General features: G+C 39.9%; 1 protein-coding gene across 1 annotated transcript in view; it reads right to left on the minus strand.

Annotated features, from left to right (window-relative positions):
• ROBO1 (roundabout guidance receptor 1) overlaps nt 1-18,926 on the minus strand; it is a 1,118,017-nt gene that overhangs the window by 95,679 nt on the left and 1,003,412 nt on the right. The window contains exons 9-14 of the mRNA XM_074997703.1: nt 6,914-7,038; nt 4,710-4,881; nt 2,669-2,874; nt 1,318-1,399; nt 982-1,150; nt 718-884 (exon numbers count right to left, since the gene is read on the minus strand). Of these exons, the coding sequence (XP_074853804.1) occupies nt 718-884; nt 982-1,150; nt 1,318-1,399; nt 2,669-2,874; nt 4,710-4,881; nt 6,914-7,038 (921 nt within the window). The remainder of the gene's footprint in view (nt 1-717; nt 885-981; nt 1,151-1,317; nt 1,400-2,668; nt 2,875-4,709; nt 4,882-6,913; nt 7,039-18,926) is intronic.

Raw genomic sequence — 18,926 nt, forward strand, 5'->3', positions numbered from 1 at the left:
ATGAGCCACGTGGTAATGAAAAGTGGCAGTTTGGAAAAGCTGTGGCCGGCAGCACGCTAATGAGGTGCTGAATATGCATTTCAGCACCTCATTAGTAATCTTTGAAATGACTATTTGCACGGCCATTTTGAAGTTTTGTGCCAGTGTAGACACGGCCTTTATGGGTCCATGCATGCGTACATTGAACTAATCAAATTAATTCTCCTGCAGTCTGCTAAGGAAGAAATTCAAGGAAGAGTTTATCATAGTTATGTCTCTTCTGAAATACTTAAAAGATACTCAGATAAGATGGTGATGAGAGACAGAGAATTTTTCTTTTACCATATATGCCACACTGTGTTAGACTTTTCAAACAAAAAAGCAGTCCAGTAGCATTTTAAAGACTAACAAAATAATTTATTAGACGATGAGCTTTTGTGGGACAGACCCACTTCTTCAGAACATAGCCATACCAGAACAGAATTATGTATGTGTTAGACTTACGTATGCACATTTTATCAGGGAACTTTTATAACATCTGATGTAAAATGGGTAATTTGCCAAGGGACAGCTAGTAGTATGAATTAAGAGGTAGACTGACCGTCAACATAATATGCAGAATTCCTCCTGGCTCACCTTCAAAAGTTATCATAGATATAATCACCACAGCAAACACTGTTTTTTTAATATATCCTTACAGACGTTGTGGGACATAAATGCTTCAGTAAATAGGTTTACCTTGAGTTTTCACTGGGTCAGATATCTGGCTAGGATCGCTAAGTCCATATGCATTAGCTGCTCTCACAAGGAAGAGGTAAATTGCATTAGGTTTCAGACCTTTAATCGCAAAGCTTTCAGTTTTCACATTTTCTGCTACAGTTTGCCAACTGCTACCAGATGCATGGCTAAGAAAAGAACACAGACAACAGCAAATTAGCTTATTTAACTGTATATTAAGTACAAGTACAGATCACATGACAGATCACATGACAACTGTAATACCTGAAGGCTTCTATTATATAAGATGTTGGTGTTGCACCTGAATTCAAATTAGGTTGCCATGACAGTGTTACTGTATTTCTGCTGACATCTGTAACCTCAGGTTTTGATGGTGCACTAGGAATCAAGTTTGGGTCTGTTGGTCTTGGTGGTTGCACTGGAACTCCAAATTCTAACAAGAAGGAGAAAATAGCTAAGCACAGATAGAAAGAAAGTAGGGGTTCAATGATGTTCACATCTTCATTTTATCTATTTATTGCCAAGTTACATCACAATTGTATGACCATTTCTGATTTTTTGTGTGTGCTCTTCTTCAAGCAGGGAAACTGATTGATTTACCTTGGACCTCAATATAAGCACTCCACGTAGCTTCACCACTTGGAGTTGAGGCAATGCAGGTGTACCGGCCAGTGTCACCCAGCTGAACAGGAAAAGAGCAAAATAAATATTTGGAACAGTGAGGAACTCAGTGGGTTGGAAACGTAAGTACAAATCTGTATATCAGCATGAAGATGGATAAATACATCAGAATTTCCCTACCAGAAATTCCTCATGTTTGAGACCAGGTTGTCACACACTGGTAAGTAAGAATCTCTATATACTTATTCCATGCTCGTAAAGGCACAGGGAAATGCCAACACATTTTTATTTACTATTTCTTATTCTTTAGTGAATGGCATTGCCAGACAAACCCTGCACTCCTTACTTATTCCTTATTCTGCAAAACTCCCACAGAACTCCATGGGGAGGAAAGAACTCAAAGCCCCACACCAGGGGCTATGCACTCAACTCCCACTTTAGCAGTGGTTAGGGATTTAAGCAGTGCCCAAGGAAGTAAATTTTAACCTCAATGCAGGCTCACATAGTTCACAGAGCCATATGCAGGTTTGTGCTTCTGGATTGGAGGCATATTTTTGTCTGCAGCAGACCAAATACAAGGCTTCCCATTCACTACTATCATACAAATCTGAACAGCAGCTTATTTGTCCACCCATAACTTAATCAAAATTATGAGAGCTATGATCAAAGCAGTGAGACTATACGAAGTCTCAGGACCAAGAAAAACAAAACCAAAAACACCCAGCATACTCAGGCCAGCATGGCAAATTCTGCACTGACATGGTGTTTTTTTTTGTGTCCAGGTGTTCTCAGCATCCACAGGTAGCATAATTTTATGACTTTGATTTATCAAGCCAAAAAGATCCAGCAGGTAACAACAGATGGGCTAGAGCAGAAAATATTTTAAGACATCACACAACTTGTCTGGAATGAACAGAAACCCTGATCCAATTCCCTAAGGATCTCATCCACACAGGTCTGATTAACCACTGTAAAATATATTTCTGTTGTCAAGATCTCCCTTCCTTCTACTTTGTAACACATATGTGCAAGTAATCTTGATGGCAAAAGAACTGGTACTGTACAGGAACAGGAAACTATATCCTGAATTGTACCTGAAAAGCTGGAAGAAAGAGTTTTAATCTTCTAACACTGTAGCTATGAATGTATATTTTGTAAGGGGATTGACATCCATTTCTTTTTTCCTATGCACACCACTTTGTAATTTTGAGATCCTGAACTATGGTGGTACTCATGTATGTGGAATTACAGATCATTTTCACATATTAGATGTCTGAAGCTTCAGCTCCTGTACAAAGAGTGTAAAGAGACATTATCATTTTCAAGCTACCTTTGCATATCGGATCTGTAAGGCTCCTGTCTCCAGCTGCTTGATGCGTGAGTCCTGGGTAGAGATGAGGACCCCATCTTTTCTCCAGAGGACTGTGGGCATTAGAGTGCCAGTGGCCACACAGCTGAGTATTAATGTACCATCCACAGCTACAGTCTGATTTACAGGACCTTGTCGAATGACTGGGGGAGGCCGGTCTGCAATCACTGCCAAAAGAAACAACAGGAAATAGACTTTTGCAACTGAGAACAATTTTTTAGTCATCTAAGGAACAGCAGTTGCTTGAGGCTTTGAAGCAAACTGAAGAGAATTAAACAAGTACTGGTAATTAAAGTATGAGACATGCATTATTCTGGGTATATTAATATGATGAACAGCTAACAGAATATTAACATGATATACAATACACTATTTTCAAAGATGAAGGGGTTGTGAGTTGGCATCATCTAGTAGCACTCTGAGTTTCATCTTCTTTAGAACACTTTTCACTTTGTCTATACCTTTCCATTTAGCAGGTTGGTATAATTATGGAATTGTAATTTGAACAATTCATTTATTACAAAAACCTAAATGAATGGTGGGAAGGAAACAATTCAGTAAATATGTAGACACACAGAACATATTTAGTTTTTTTCAATATATCTAAATATATATTATATACTTCCAACTCAGTCATTTGCTATTACTTCCTGTGGTAACCTGTTGTGATGTGTTACAGTGAGAGTAGTTAGAAGTGCAGTTTGTTAGGTATGTGAAGTGTTTTTGAGGGCTATATGTAGTATATTATATTTTGTTTTGAGGTATTTTTCTGTGTGTGATATAGGTTTGATATTTATGTCTTACTTCGATACAGGTTGGACGTCTCAAATTCAGCACCCTCAGGCCGTGACTGGGGTCAAACGAGAGAATCTGCCAGACCATCAGAGGTCAATATTGTCTAGCACATTACTAACACTCCCACTGCTAACTGGGCTCTTACCAGACATTTAGGGGTAAATTACAGCTAAACAACAGCACAGAACTCCAAGATCTAGGACTGGTGGCTGTAAACAAACTTTATGGGATGATGGGAATCTTTGCCACATTGCTGGTGAGTGGTAATCGAGCTAAATAAGTCAGACTTGGCTCTGGATATTGCTGGACAAGAGAGTTCTGGACTACAGAGGTTCAAGCTTTACCTATTCAATTTTAAATTAACTTATAAATTGACACTGGGGCAGTTAACAGCTGTAGTAAGATCCTGAAACAATACTATGGACAAAAAATAATTTAAAAGCCTCTAAATCACAGATACTATCAATGTATCACTAACACATTCAGATATTGCCCAATCACCATTCACTAATATTTTCTTCTCTCACACACACAGGGTGTGTCCACACGAGTCCCCTCCTTTCAGAAGGGGCATGCTAATAAGCGAGTTCAGAAGATGCTCGTGTTAGGAAGAAGGGGCTTTTGAAGACTGCAGGTCCTTTCGAAAGTCCCCCGGCCACACAGGTGGCGCGCAAATCAAAAGTGGCACTTTCGAATTGCCGTGGCTGTGATTATGCTAATTCATATTATGCATATTCATGTCAGTGCCTCATTAGCATCTTTTGAACTCCCTCATTAGCATGCCCCTTCCGAAAGGAGGGAGCTTGTGTAGACACACCCTCACTCAGTTTGTTAGTTGACCTAACCCCTGCTGTAAAATCTTAGCCCATCTGAAGTCAACATAAAAACTTCAGCTGAGCCAGAATTTCACCCTTGCTGTCCAGCCTCTTAGGATATGTCCCACACAGCAACAAGAAGGGTACTTTCCTGGGAAGCTATACAGACATGTTTCAGCTCTGTTTGAGCTAGCACGCTAAAAATAGTGGTGTGGATACAGCAGCACGGGGAGCAGCTCTGGCTAGCTAGCAAAATATACTCCCCTCTAGCCCTTAGGTATGTACTTGGGCGCACAAGCCTCCTGTCAATATTGAAGTCTTGTTCTTCCACACCTGAAGTTAGGGTTTTAAATAAAATCGGCAACTGTAAAATTAAAATTTCTTCACTTTACCATCAGTAACCTCCAAGTATGCTTTTGTCGTGATACTTCCTGCAACATTTAAAGTCTGGCAGATATAGTATCCAACGTCGGACCTCTGGACACCTGTGATTGTGAGGTCACCAGTCTGGGAAACTGAAAAACGGCTGGATGACTGAGGTGGCTGGTATGAGAAAAGCAGATTCTAGGATATGTATATAATTAAGAGAGGGAGAGAAAGAAATGGGTTAGCTACAATATAATGTGTACCATTTTCACCTTAACATACCTAAACACACATACGTTATTATGATGTACATATTACAAACAAAATATTTCTGTCTCTGTCTGTGTGTGTGTGTGTGTGTGTGTGTGTGTAAAGCCTTTTATTACTGTATACTAACTACAGCGGCCTGTTTAAAAGGGTATGGAGACCTGTGTACTCATACGTGGATGTATTTTACCAGGTCTGATCCAATATCCATTGAAATCTTGGACAGACATTTGTTCAATTTAAATAGGTTTCTGAGAGGTATTGTTATTCACAGATTCCGTAAGTATGCACACCATTGTGGTATTTCTGCATACTGTGTAAATAATATGCATACCAATGTCCACACGACCATCTTTCAAAATCAAGGTTGCAGCATTTCTTCTGGTAAACGGATTTTATTTCAAGAACTATACAAAAAGCCCAGAAAACTTATTTTTGTTTCAACTTTAGGCTGCCAAAAAGTGGAGACAAAAAGTGAATGGAATGTTTTAGAGGTTTCTTTTTAAACTGATGTTGTTTTAGTCTCACTAATCATAGGTTGTATTGTATAACCAGTCATACTGTGTAATAAAGTCCTATGCAAGTTTCTCTTGACATAGTTTTGGTTTGAAATTAGATGCTATGGTACCAACAGCAGTCATGTATGTCAGAGCTGAAACCAAAATGATACACATGCGTTACATGAAATAGTGGTTTCAGATTTTCATCTCTGGCTCAGCATTTTAAGAAAAAAATACTGAAGTTCTCTATACTTTACAGACACTATTTTTATTGCTGTCTCTTGTCTGAGTACACTTGGCTTTTATAAAAAAAAAAGGCCAGACAAAGAGGGTAGATATCTTGTCAATAATATTTTCCCTCTTCAATTTTGGCTATATACTGCTAGCCACTCGGTAAATTCAAAGGGGCCCAGTGAAACTAAAAGGTTTTGCCTTAAAAAAAAAAACTCTCTAACAACCACCTCCACCAAAACAAATAAATAAAAATGCACACAATGCAGCAACCTACTTGTATCATCAACTAACACTAGAGGTAACCAGCTCAGTTTCTGCCTAATGACATTTTTTTTTAATCTAGACATGTAATTAAAAAAATAGAAAAAAGAACCAAACCCAAGCTCAAAATTTGACTATTGTTTAGAAAAGCATGACTACCCCTCAAACTCAATAATGATGAAACAATACTTTCCGTAACAGAAAAATGAGAATTCCCTCACGTACATAGTTCCCTTAAAAATGCCCCCTGCAAAAAGTATATATTACATCATTAAACAACAACTAAGCTTCTATTCTGTTTTTTCTTCACTATCTCTGAAAGCATTTTACAAAGTAGGTCATTATCTTAGCTACCCATTTTACAGACTGGGAAACTGAAGCACAGGGAGGGGAAGCAATATGCAGTAATGTTAACATTTGAATTAGCCACACATAAACACAGTAAATTATTTTTCTGGGTGAATGCAAGCCACAAAGCCCAGATCAAAATTTATCCACAATTTGCTGGTGTTTAGACATGATGTTGTGGTTCAGACAATGGCAGCACTAGGCCAGGATCCAAACTCCTGGGATTTTTGGATGCAGGCTTTTGGTTTGGTCCCAATCACTAATCATTCTGTAGATATTTCATTGTTTTTCTCAATGGTGAAACATTTAATGAACATTTTGAATCTAACAGCACAGTAAGAATGTATTTATCCTTTTCAGCTTGTTACTATATTGACCTTTAAATCTTTGGAAAAAATCAAGCCCAGAAAGCAGACCACAGCTTTCCTTTTCATTTAATACACAAAATGTAATTTTTAAAATGTACTTCATGGATTACAACAATAATACATATGGGGTACTGCATTTTCAGGCTTAGCAGTTATCTCCAGCTGCTGAGCAACTGCTACAACTGCCATCCTCTGTCTGGCATTATTAGTTAAAAGAACTGGCATGGAACAAGAAACGAAAATTGGCTTTACCTGACTTCCCTCCCTCCTCCAAAAGATGGCTGGTTGAGGGTTCCCAGTTGCTTCACACTGGAAAGTCACTGTCCGGCCCAATGCTGCTACCTGGTCACGAGGTTTCACAACAAAATGGGGAGGCTCTGAAGGAGATAAAAATACACAAAAATTGGCCATCCACAGTTCACTCTACTGAAACCTAAGTGGTGACCTGTCTCATGCCTGACTACCACACATCATTTGTTTAAAAGGTGGTTGAATTATAAACACTATTTAATATGGATGTGTGGCACAAATAAAGCTCACTTCATTCAATGAATTATCTTGACTCAAGAATCTTCACTCTCATGTTGCTCTTCCCTATCCCATCCTGATTGATTGTTCCTTATCCAAGTTTGCAAGCTTTTAGCCAAGTGAGCTGTAATTCCCATTGACATAAGTGACCTGAGCTGCAAGAGTAAGCACCCACCAGAATGATCACATGGGTCACTCCCAGGTCTTAAAAGAGGAGAAGGGCCACAGGTCACAATGGAGAAATCTCTGGGGTACATTTTGTTGATGGGCCACACTTTACCCACTACTGTACTCAAGGCTATTGAGTACTGAGCACATGCAGGTTTACATACACAAACTTCATCTTCTTGGATTTAGGAAAGTGCATGAGGAAAAGAAAGGCCTCTCTTTGCTTTATACGAGCAACCTGATGAAGTCAGGGTCTCAAAAATTTTCAGTTTAGCTCAACCCCCTAGAAATGTTACTATGGAAATTAGCCATTTGAAACCTTCAATTCAATTACTGAAGAGAAATTAATTTAAAGTAACAGTGGAGCTAAGTTCCTCCTTCATTTACGTAGGGCAAGTCATGTTCAAATAAAATATATATGTAAATGAAGGCAAATTTGAAACATCTGCTCATTCTAACATTATGAATACTGTCAGGACTGTCCAAATAGTTTGATTTACATTGGCTTAAATGGCTACTTCATATGCTCAAAAATTATGTCAGCTACATTAAAAATAAGTTAGAGTATTTGACTGCATTAGCTACACTTGGGGGGGGGGCAGTCCAGAAAAAAAAAATAGTGTATAATGTCAATTAGGCTGTCACTTCTTGCATCTGGCAAAATTGCATTAGATGAAAAGTCCTTTCACTTACTGTTTACATTTTTTCAAATTCATTTCTTATCACTTGTACAAACCATTAAGTATTTTCTCATCTTGTTCAGAATGAAACGAGTGCTTTGAATCAGACATTTTAAACAATTTCATGGTTCTTTTCACTTTTAAGGGCTTTTTCTTCACTTAAAACACCTTACACTACTTTTGTCACTTGCGGCACCCAGCTTAAAATATTCTATTAATCAAACAACTGTGATCTGTCTTGATGAAATCCAGGGGCACCAAACATCTCTTCTGGGCCATTTGTTTTCTTTGTTAACCTGGGTCAATATTTTCAGCTATCCATTTATCTGAACTATGACTATGCTCCCTATTTTGATCAGAATGAAATACACTAAACTTTCCTAGTCAGAATTTTTAGGCAAACTTTGGGGGTGATCTATATTTGGATCCAAATGCTAACATTGGTTGAAAGACCTAACTAAAAATGTATACAAGGTAAATTCCCATACAGATGTTACAGTAACAGAAATAATAATAGTAATAATAATTATGGTCACCACCAACTTAAAATAGAAAAACCGGATGCAATTTCACATAATGAAAGAGGGGTTTTGGGGAATTTTTTACATCTACAGAGAGAACTTAATTTAATATTGCAATTGCTGGGCCGTCAGGGAAGATCAGGAAACTAGGCTTAGTGGGTACTTCCTCTTTCTATCCCTGAGATTCCCATCCTCTGTACTAACCCTGCTTACTAGAAAGGTATATTTAGGGCCTCATTAGCTCACTGGCACAATGACACACAGAGCCCAAGGTTTCTAAAGTTTACTGGGTGGCACTTAGATTCATGGCACCTGATGTCATTGAGTATGAGAACTTACACAACTGTAAACAAACGGTTACACCAGTGACCATGAGAGATGGTTGGTAGGGCTGGAATCTTTGTATTTCAACTTATGAGGGGGATTGCTCAGGGATTATTGTGCAGATGCAGCAAGAAGAGGGTAAAAGTCAGTTAGTTATGAAAGTGTGATTTACAAAAGGACTTTGGGTGTTATTCTAATTCTGCTCCCACTCAAGTAAGTGGAAAAAAACAGAATCACGGGCACTTTCTCATGCTCCTCTACTAACATCATATATGCCATCATGTACCAACAATGCCCAGGTGCTTTGTATATTGGACAGACTTCTAACTCCCTTAGACAAAGGGTCAACGGGCACAAAACAGACATCAAAACACTCCAGATCCACAAACCAGTTAGTCAACATTTTAATGGAATGGGGCATTCTGTCAATGACCTAAAGGTATGTGTGTTACTGAAGAAGAATTATTGCACCACTCTGGAAAGGGAAACAGCCGAGCTGGCTTTTATATTCAAATTTGGCACATTAACACATGGTTTAAATCGCGATGGGAACTTTCTGAGTCACTATAGGGGCTCATCTGCATACTTGGCTCAATCTAATTCTTGATCTTCCCCCCCACCCCTCCACTCTCTGATTTGCTCACCCTGATTATCTTTTTCTGATTTGTCTTCCTTGCTTACTGTTTTTGGTTCTCTGTGTCTTAAATATTGAGTCTGATCTGATCTGGCTATGGTCTGAAGAAGTGGGTCTGTCCCACGAAAGCTCACCTAATATACTATTTTGTAGTCTTTAAAGTGCTACTTGACTGCTTTTTGTTTCGGAAAAAACACGTAATGCCTTAATGGAAATACAGCTTAGTGCTTTTGGAAATCCCACTTTCAGTGTTCATTGCACCAGAAAAAATTAAAAATCAAAACACTGCAGACTACTAATTTACATTTGTTTCCTTTATTAGGGTCCAATATGCATCTGTGGCATGTCATGAATACTTTATCTACTTAACATCAATAAGTCGTACGGCACCTTATAGACTGACAGATATTTTGGAGCATAAGCTTTCATGGGCAAAGACCTGCTTCATCAGATGCACAAGTGGGTCGGTGGTTTCAGAGGGGTATTCAAAGAGTGGGGTCCCAGAAAAAGAGAGGGCCAGAGCTGACAAGGTCTATACAGTCACGGTGGAAAATGCCCATTATCAGTAATATGTATGAAGAGAGAAAAAAACAGGTCAGATAAGACGGGGGATACGGCCCACTGTCAGTCTAACGTGGAGATGTTAACACCTAGGGCAGAGAAGCTCCTTCTGTAAGGTGCGAGACACTCCCAGTCTCTGTGTAATCCTTGGTTAATGGAGTCAAATTTGCAAATAAATTGCAGCTCAGAGATTTCTCTCTCCATTTGATTTCTGAAATGTCTTTGTTTCAGGACTGCCAGCCTTAAATCTGCTACTGAGTGTCCAGGGAGATTGAAGTGTTCCCCCACAGGCTTCTGTACATTACCGTTCCTGATATCTGTTTTATGTCCATTTATTCTTTTACATAGAGAATTCTATGTAATTTTACGTTGAGAATTCTACGTAAAAGAATAAATGGACATAAATCAGATATCAGGAACGGTAATGTACAGAAGCCTGTGGGGGAACACTTCAATCTCCCTGGACACTCAGTAGCAGATTTAAGGCTGGCAGTCCTGAAACAAAGACATTTCAAAAATCAAATGGAGAGAGAAATCTCTGAGCTGCAATTTATTTGCAAATTTGACTCCATTAACCAAGGATTAAACAGAGACTGGGAGTGTCTCGCACCTTACAGAAGGAGCTTCTCTGCCCTAGGTGTTAACATCTCCACTTTAGACTGACAATGGGCCATATTCCCTCTGTCATATCTTACCTGTTTTTGACCCTCTTCATACATATTACTGACAATGGGTCTTTTCCACCCGACTGAACAGACCTTGTCAGCTCTGACCCTCCCTTTTACAGGGACCCCACTCAAAATACCCCTCTGAAACCACCACCCCCACTCATGCTTCTGATGAAACGGGTCTTTGCCCATGAACGCTTATGCTCCAAAATATCTGTTAGTCTACAAGGTGCCACAGGACATCATCTTCTTGAAGATGCAGACTAACATGGCTACCTCTCTGATACTTATCTACATAAGATGCTGCAACCACTACCTAGTCAGGAAAAATAATTTGTAATGTCCTTGGGACTTTTAAAATAAATTGGATTACACAGGAAAATATTAAGTATGACTTATGTGGTGAAAGAGGGGTAATTAAATCAGGAATCAGCTTGTACATCACTTAAAACAGACAAAAGTTAGCAACCCATTACCTTTGCTCTTTGCCAAAAAGTTACCCATACTTCATGCAGAATCTATTCTGTGCAGTCTGTCTTGTCAATAACAAGTGAAACATGGAAGCTGATTGGTTGAAGGACATGGAAGGGTATGGATGGAAAGGGGAAGAGAAGTTCCAGTCACAGTGATACGGTGATTAGAAGATGGCCAATTAAATTTTCAACTTACCAGACACAACTAAAAACAAAACAAAACAAAGAAAACATGGAATAAATAAAATGAAACAAAACTTAAAAGCAAAACAAAAGAAAAGTAACAGGATCCTTGGAAAGCACAAATATATTTTGATATATGAAAAACATGGCAAAAAGTCAGAACTATGTTGTCTCATTGATTTTTAAGCAGGACTCCTGATCAACTTATAAGGGGAGGTCAGCATAGTAAAATGGATAGGGGACTATGAGTTATGAATTAGGGTCTATTCTGAACTCTGCCAGTAAACCTCTCCACAGCCTTGAATAGGTTGGTTAAATTCTCAATTACCCCATTTGCAAAAACATGACCACTGATACTTACCCTTCTTTCTACAGCACTTTGAGATCTATGGTTCAGAAAGCCTTTTTTTTTTTTTTTTTTTTTTTTTTTTTTAAACAACGTCTATTAATAGGGAGTTTTGCTTAAAAATCAGTGATATGGTTTGTCCCAATCTGGAGCTCAGATATGACTGCATGCATTGGAATCAAAATTCATGGACTAAAATTCTGCAAGTGAACTGAATGGCACATAATGTGATAATTAAAACAGACATGAAAAAAGTCCTTTCTTTCTTTCTTTCTTTCATCAACATATTCAAAGCACAGATTTTATGTAAAATAAGTATCAACAACCAGTTATGTAAAACACGTAGGCTGTGGCCACACTAGCCTCCTCCTTTTGGAAGGGGCATGTTAATGTGGCACTTCAGCATATGCGAAGGAGGCACTTCCATGAATATGCAGCACAGTGCTACTTTTGGAACGCATGCTGCCCGGGTAGCCAGGGGCATTTCGAAAGCCCCTTCTTCCCAAAACCAAATGGAAGTGCCTCATTAGCATCTGCCGAAGTGCCACATTATCATAGTCCCTCCAAAAGGAGGGGCTAGCGTGGTCACAGCCAAACATGCATATCTTTTGTTCATATTTGAAGTTTATTATAATCCTGGAAATTGTCTAGTCCCTGTCTTGTTATTTTAACTTACTAAAGAAGAAGCATGTTATGAGAAACTCCAATACCAAGTCATTGATTTACTGACATATTTTAAATGAAAAATTTGGTGTTTCCAAAACCCACATCACCTTCCATGAACAAAAACAACAAAGGAACAGCAAAACACTCAAATCAAACAACCTAACTGTTATCAAATGAATAGTTGCATTACCTGCCATATATGTTAACAAACGTTGTTCAAATACATCCTACAAATCACAATTCCTTCAGCACCACCATCTGGTTTTACCCTCTTATACAGAGAGCAAAAATAACAACTGTTAAGCATGAGTACGCTTCTGAAATGAGTTAGTGAACACCTGCAATATGCCATCCTCTGATGAAACACACGGAAGAAGCTAATAACATTCAGCCTGTCAAAATTCATTAGGCATGGGAAACATGGGCATGCTGTTCAAATAAATGGAACATATTGTGGACTGCAGGTGTGCTACAAAAATAAGTAGACATAATATTCATAATATACATGAGCAGCTAACAGAGTTTGTCTGGGAAAGCATCCTAGAGGAGCTCAGGTGAGTGTGGCATTTGGGGGGTTGCGCTGTGAGCTGGTGGGTTGAATTTCTGTGTGTGTGTGTGCGCACGTGTGCGTGCGTGCACGGATTTCTTTTATTTTGCAGAGAGGGGCAGTTTGAATAGCTACCTGTGTTCCTGAGCATCTGTTTTGCAGAGGGGCAGTTGGGCAGGTTTGCAAGGTGTGCATTGGGAGAGCTTCCTTCCAGGTGGGCCTTCAAGGGCTGATTAGATTGGAGGCAAAGACTTTGAGCTGGGCCCAACCAGCTAGCAGCTCTATAAGAAGGCAGCTCCAGAGAACCCTGCGAGCAGCGAACAGAACCAGCTAATTGACAGTTTGCTTGGTAGTTCGCCTTAAGGACAAGCCCCATATCCATTTTCCCTTTCTCATACGGTGTTGCTCTTGTGCCCTTCAAGGATAAAAGGGATCTCTGAAAAGAAAAACAATGGACAGTGACATGACTGGTGAGAGGTCTGGTGTTGTGACCTGCATGGCATGTGCCATGTTTGTCTTCCTCCCGGATGATAGAAAGGATTTTCTTTGTACCAAGTGCAAGCTCGTAGCCATTTTAGAAGAGAAGGTTAAAGGACTTGAGGCGCAAATATCAACCCTCAGGTCCATCAGAGAGGGTGAAGACTTTCTGGATAGAAGGCATCAGATAAAACTGCAGGAACAGCAGGCTGCTCAAAACAAGGAAGAGAACTGGAAGCATGTTACCTACAGGAGGAGAAAACCAGTTCAGGTCTCTCCAATTTCAGTGGAGTTACATAACCGCGTTCGGCCTTTCTCCTCAGGTGATACAGCGGAGATAATTGGGTCTGATACCTCAATGGGATTGGATCTGAAGGAGTCCCCACAGTTTCTAATGCATGGGATGTGCAGTCCTAGGGATGGGAGTTCTATGACCAAACACCCCTAAGAGAAAAAGACGGGTGGTGGTGGTCAGGGACTCCTTCCTAAGAGGGACGGAGTCATCCATCTGCTGTCTGGACCTAGAATCCCATCAAGATTGAATCTGGGATATTACAGAGTCTCTACCAAAAATGGTTAAACCTGTAGACTATTACTCCTTCCTACTTCTATATGTAGGAACCAATGATACACCTAAGAGCAACTTTGAGGAGATCATGGTGGATTACATAACGCTACGAAGGAAGATCAGGGAATATGGTGCACAGGTGGTGGTCTCATCTATCCTCTCTGTGGAAGGAAGCAGTCTGCGTAGGGGTCGTCGAATCACAGAGGTAAACATGTGGTTGCATAGGTGGTGTAGCAGAGAAGGATTTGGTTTCTTTGACCACAGGATTCTTTTTCATGTACAAGGATTGCTGGGAAGAGATGGGATCCACCTCATGAAGACAGGATGATTAAGGGGCTGGAGCACAAGACCTATGAAGATAGGCTGAAGGATTTGGGCTTGTTCAGTTTACAGAAGTGAAGAGTTAGGGGTGATTTAATAGCAGCCTTCAACTTCCTGAAGGGGAGCTCTAAAGAGGAGGGTGAGAAACTGTTCTCAGTGGTGTCAGATGGCAGAACAAGGAGTAATGTGGTCTGAAGTTGAAGAGGGAGAGATGTAGGTTAGATATCAGGAAAAACTACTTCACCAGGAGGGTAGTGAAGCATTAGAATGCTTTGCCTAGAGAGGTGGTGGATTCTCCACCCCTTGAGGTTTTTAAGTCCTGGCTGGACAAGGTCCTGGCTGGGATGACTCAGTGGGGGTTGATCCTGCTTGAAGCAGGGGGCTGGACTAGATGACCTCCTGAGGTCCCTTCCTGCCCTATGATTCTGTGATTCTGTTATAATACCATATTCAAATATCATCCCTTTTGGATCACTGCACAGCTAGAAAGATGTACCTGACTATAACAAAAGTGGATGATATACAGATGATGTGTTGTAAATAAGTGGGAATATTAATTTTAGAAAGTGATGTAAAAGACAAATGAAGAAAGGACTGTAAACTGAGGTTTTCAAGTTTTTATTTTCAATTGTACTGAAGTCATTTGAATAGCAGTTTTCTTGTTATTATTGGAATTCACTATTTCTCAAAAGATAACATGAATAATCATGGTCACATTATATGGATGAACAAACTGTTTGCCAGGCTGTACCAGGAGGAGGATGGAAAGCACTCGAAGTGGTTTAATTAGGTTGCAACTTTATTAGTAACTGTAGAGGAATAAGTACCCAGCAGGAAAAAAAATTACAACGTAGATAATGGAACATATCAAATTGAAGTTATGAAATATCAGAATTTCACCATATACGGGGCTTACTCTGTTCTTGCTGCAGACTCACTCCGTGACCTTTTTCCAGCAAGCCAGACAATGCCACCCCCTACACCCACTTCTTCTGTGGTGCAGTCATTAAGGCAGAAGTAGCCAACTGATGGCCACTGGACCTTAACTCCTCACTTCAAAAGCTGAACTTCAGCTTACGCTTAATGGTATTAGGGTACACTGCACTGCATCACCCTTTCTGAACAGAACAGCCCTCCAACCAACTTTGGGGTCCAAAGCAGGTGAAAATACCACCTGCCACATTATTGCACTTTGGAATTCACTCTGTAGTACCCTGGAACCTCCTTAATCGGTGATTTGGGAACACCCAAGGGCTGGATCCTCACCTGGCTACAGTGCTATTGCTGGCTCCCCAAACCTTGAGGGCTGGATCCGGGCAACTCACAGACTGCATCCAGCCAGCAGGCTCTTCCTAGGAGGGAACTAAGCAAGAAGCTCTGTACCCTGGTACTCCCACTCCCAGCTTGAGAAACAACAGTGCAGCAAAAGGTTTGTCTGGAAGCTTTTCCCGCCGCTGTGAATTGCGACCAATGGGAGCAGTGCGGAGTGGTGCCTGCGAGCGGTGAGGGGAATGGAGCCTTATGTGCCCCTGGGAACAGGGCACCAGGTAAGTGCTCCATTCTTTTCTCCCTCATGCCGAGGTCCTGTATCCCCCACCTTATTTACTCTTCATTATCGCATACTATCCATGCACCAGAAAATCCCATTATCCGACATAACCTATTTCCTAAGGTTGCTGGACTAAAGAAGCTCAAGTGTATCACTTTTCTGTTTCTTTAGAAATATCAAAAAGGAGAAAATTTAGCTCTTGCTTGCAGGAAGATGAGTGGCTACATAAACAGGAAGAAGCAAAAGACTGGCCAGAAAAACAAGCAGTGATATATATAAGATAAGGGAAGTATGGTCCACTCCTTGCCAGGCCCAGTACCTGTTCAACTGTCAACCTCTCTACAAGAATATTCATCTGAAATCTCTTGATTGGTCAATTACATTTCCAGAAATCAAGTTAATTTATAAGCGCTGGGAATCAATTTTTTTATGATTTTGTTATTATATTTCAAATATAACTCCATCAATCAAATAATTTTTTGCCCATCTGCTAAAATACAAGATACTAATGTATGAAAATAAATCCCTCTTAAAATAGGGCATTGCGTCAGCTACAGGCTTGTGGTGAAGGCAAAGCATGAGTTTCATATAAAAATGTAAATAAAATGTTTAAAGAGCCATATCCTTAAAAAAGGGAAATTCTGAGCTTTATTAGCTTTCCATTGATACTTAAGGTTATTATAAACTGAAGAGAAGTGGAAAAATCCTCTATTATAATTTTATATTTGACTACACGTTGCATATAGCTTTACGTGAGTCAGCTTCCACTACGTCTGTGATGGTTCCTCACATAGCATCGAGGCTGACTAGTTTTTAAATAGGAAAAACACACTTCTGTGGAGCCACAAAAAACAGCAAAGAAACTAAGAAAGAACCACTTGAATCTATTTCTAACATTTTTCAAACCAACTCACTTTCAAGTAAACACTGTAGTTTAAATATTTGTTTTGCATCATCAGAGAGTTGTGCATTTAAACATTAAATACAGATGGAGCAAAAATACTGTTTTTAAAATTATTTTCGTAAGATGTGAGCTTTACAGCGACAATCTTAATACTTTATTCAGACCAGCCATCCTATTTTTCTCTTTTGGACTACTGATGTCAGTGGCTATGGTCACTCTAGCGAGTTTTGTCAACAAAACCTGTGGATCATTCATACACAAAATGGCTTTTGCCAAAAGCGTGTCAACAAAACCCATCACTTTTGCCAGCAACTTTCTGCCTCAAAACTTTGAGCCATAATGCCGGTTTTGACAGATTTTTTTTCAACAAAACAGCTGTCAAAATGCTGAGGGGGCCTCTCTCTCTCTCTCTCTCCAGATAGGGCATCCACAACAATGGATGGCCCTAACTGCTGTGCTTCCAAGTGCCTGTTTTGTTGAGAGAGAGCAGCCAGGCAGTTTGGCTGCTCTGTCAACAGAATGAAGCACTCTCCCAATTTGCTTTTGTGTGTACATGTGATCTATTGACAGAGACTGTGTTGGGAAATCCCTCCTGACAGTGACTTCTGTTGACAGAGAGCTGTAGTGTACCTGTAGCCAGTAAGTTTACTCAGTAGTGCACGAGTTTGCAAGTTCTGACCCCAATGTTATCTTCAGGTATAGTTGTGGAAGTTAGTGTAACAGCTACTGTGTTTGACCGATGTACAAATGTTACCAGGAATCGTTTAAAACACGACGTTCGTAAGGTCTGAATTTCCAAACAGCACAATTTTCCCTACAGAAGTGTATGCAAATATAGATCTAACGTTTAATCTGACTTTAAAATTATAGCAGAAAGCATGGAGTAGGTAATCTTGATTACTGGGTTGCCTCTATTCCCAATCAGATCTTGAATAAAGTCACAATTATTATGTATATCAATTCTTATTCTGGAAAACTGTGATAATACTTATCTAGCTCACCAAAAAAAAAATAGTAATCCAAAGCTTCATTAATTTAATTTACAAAGCGTTGTCGAGCTATAATGTTGGAAGGTACGACAGAAGTACCCTGTATTATCATATTACTTATTCGTTAAATTATCATATTAACTGTTGCTGTTTGTAAATTAGTGCCCGTTTCTCAGAAAATTTCTGAGTATTCTTATGAGATAAATTGAATTTATTTGATCAGAGCACTGGGGTTTAGTTTATGACCTTTCAAATAAAATTCGTGAATCTAAGGTTACAATGGATACTTAATTCTTTATTTTTTCATCACCTTCTTGGCACTTCTCTACTATGGCGTTAAATATGCCAGTATAAAGGACTGAAAGCCATATAACTCTACATAATCAGAACAAAATAATGGTAATCGTTTATACAATGCTGCACAAAACATACATCAAAAAAGTTTTAAATAAACTGGTATTTAAATGTAAATGCCTGTCAAAATGTCAGGTGACTGGTAATGGGATTTCCTCTTCCACTGCAGGGGAAAAACATTTTCATATGGTTTCTCAAATTTTATACATGCACCGACTACCGAATCGATAACTAAAACTTTGTGCCACATAAGTTCTCTGAAAAGGAAGTCTTGAAGTGTGATGGGAATGTTGCAAATGTTTGACATCCCCCACCCATTGTCCCCAGTTCTACACTGCCTGGTCCATGGCTAGGGCTGTACAGTAATTGAAACAACAGATACAGAACCCCTGACTAACATGATTTCAGCTTGTGTGTTTCTTCAAATAATGCAAGTCGAAATCAACAATTACTGCCCAGCTGCTGTGCCCTCCCACCGGGCCCTGCTGCACCCCCTGGTCCCCCCTCTGCTAGCAGCTGCCCATCTGAAAACTTCAGGGGCTCGGCAGTTGCAGCAAAGATGGTGGAGCTTCTGTGTGCCCGCTGGTTGATGAGCCCCTCTGCCACTCTCAGCCCTGGCCCGGGGGACCCAAAGGTGGCAGGGTGACCCGGTCCCTGGGCTAGCTCTTTGGCCCTCCCCTGTCCCCACTCCTGTGCGAACCTCAACTTGCACAAAATTTGAACTATACGTGGTTGCCCAGGAGTGCAATCTGTGCTTAAGTCAGGGTTTTACTGTACAGTAAACCCTCGATTTTACATACCCCA

The sequence above is a fragment of the Carettochelys insculpta genome, chromosome 1 (genome assembly GCF_033958435.1).
Source record: "Carettochelys insculpta isolate YL-2023 chromosome 1, ASM3395843v1, whole genome shotgun sequence".
Lineage (NCBI taxonomy): Eukaryota > Metazoa > Chordata > Testudines > Carettochelyidae > Carettochelys > Carettochelys insculpta.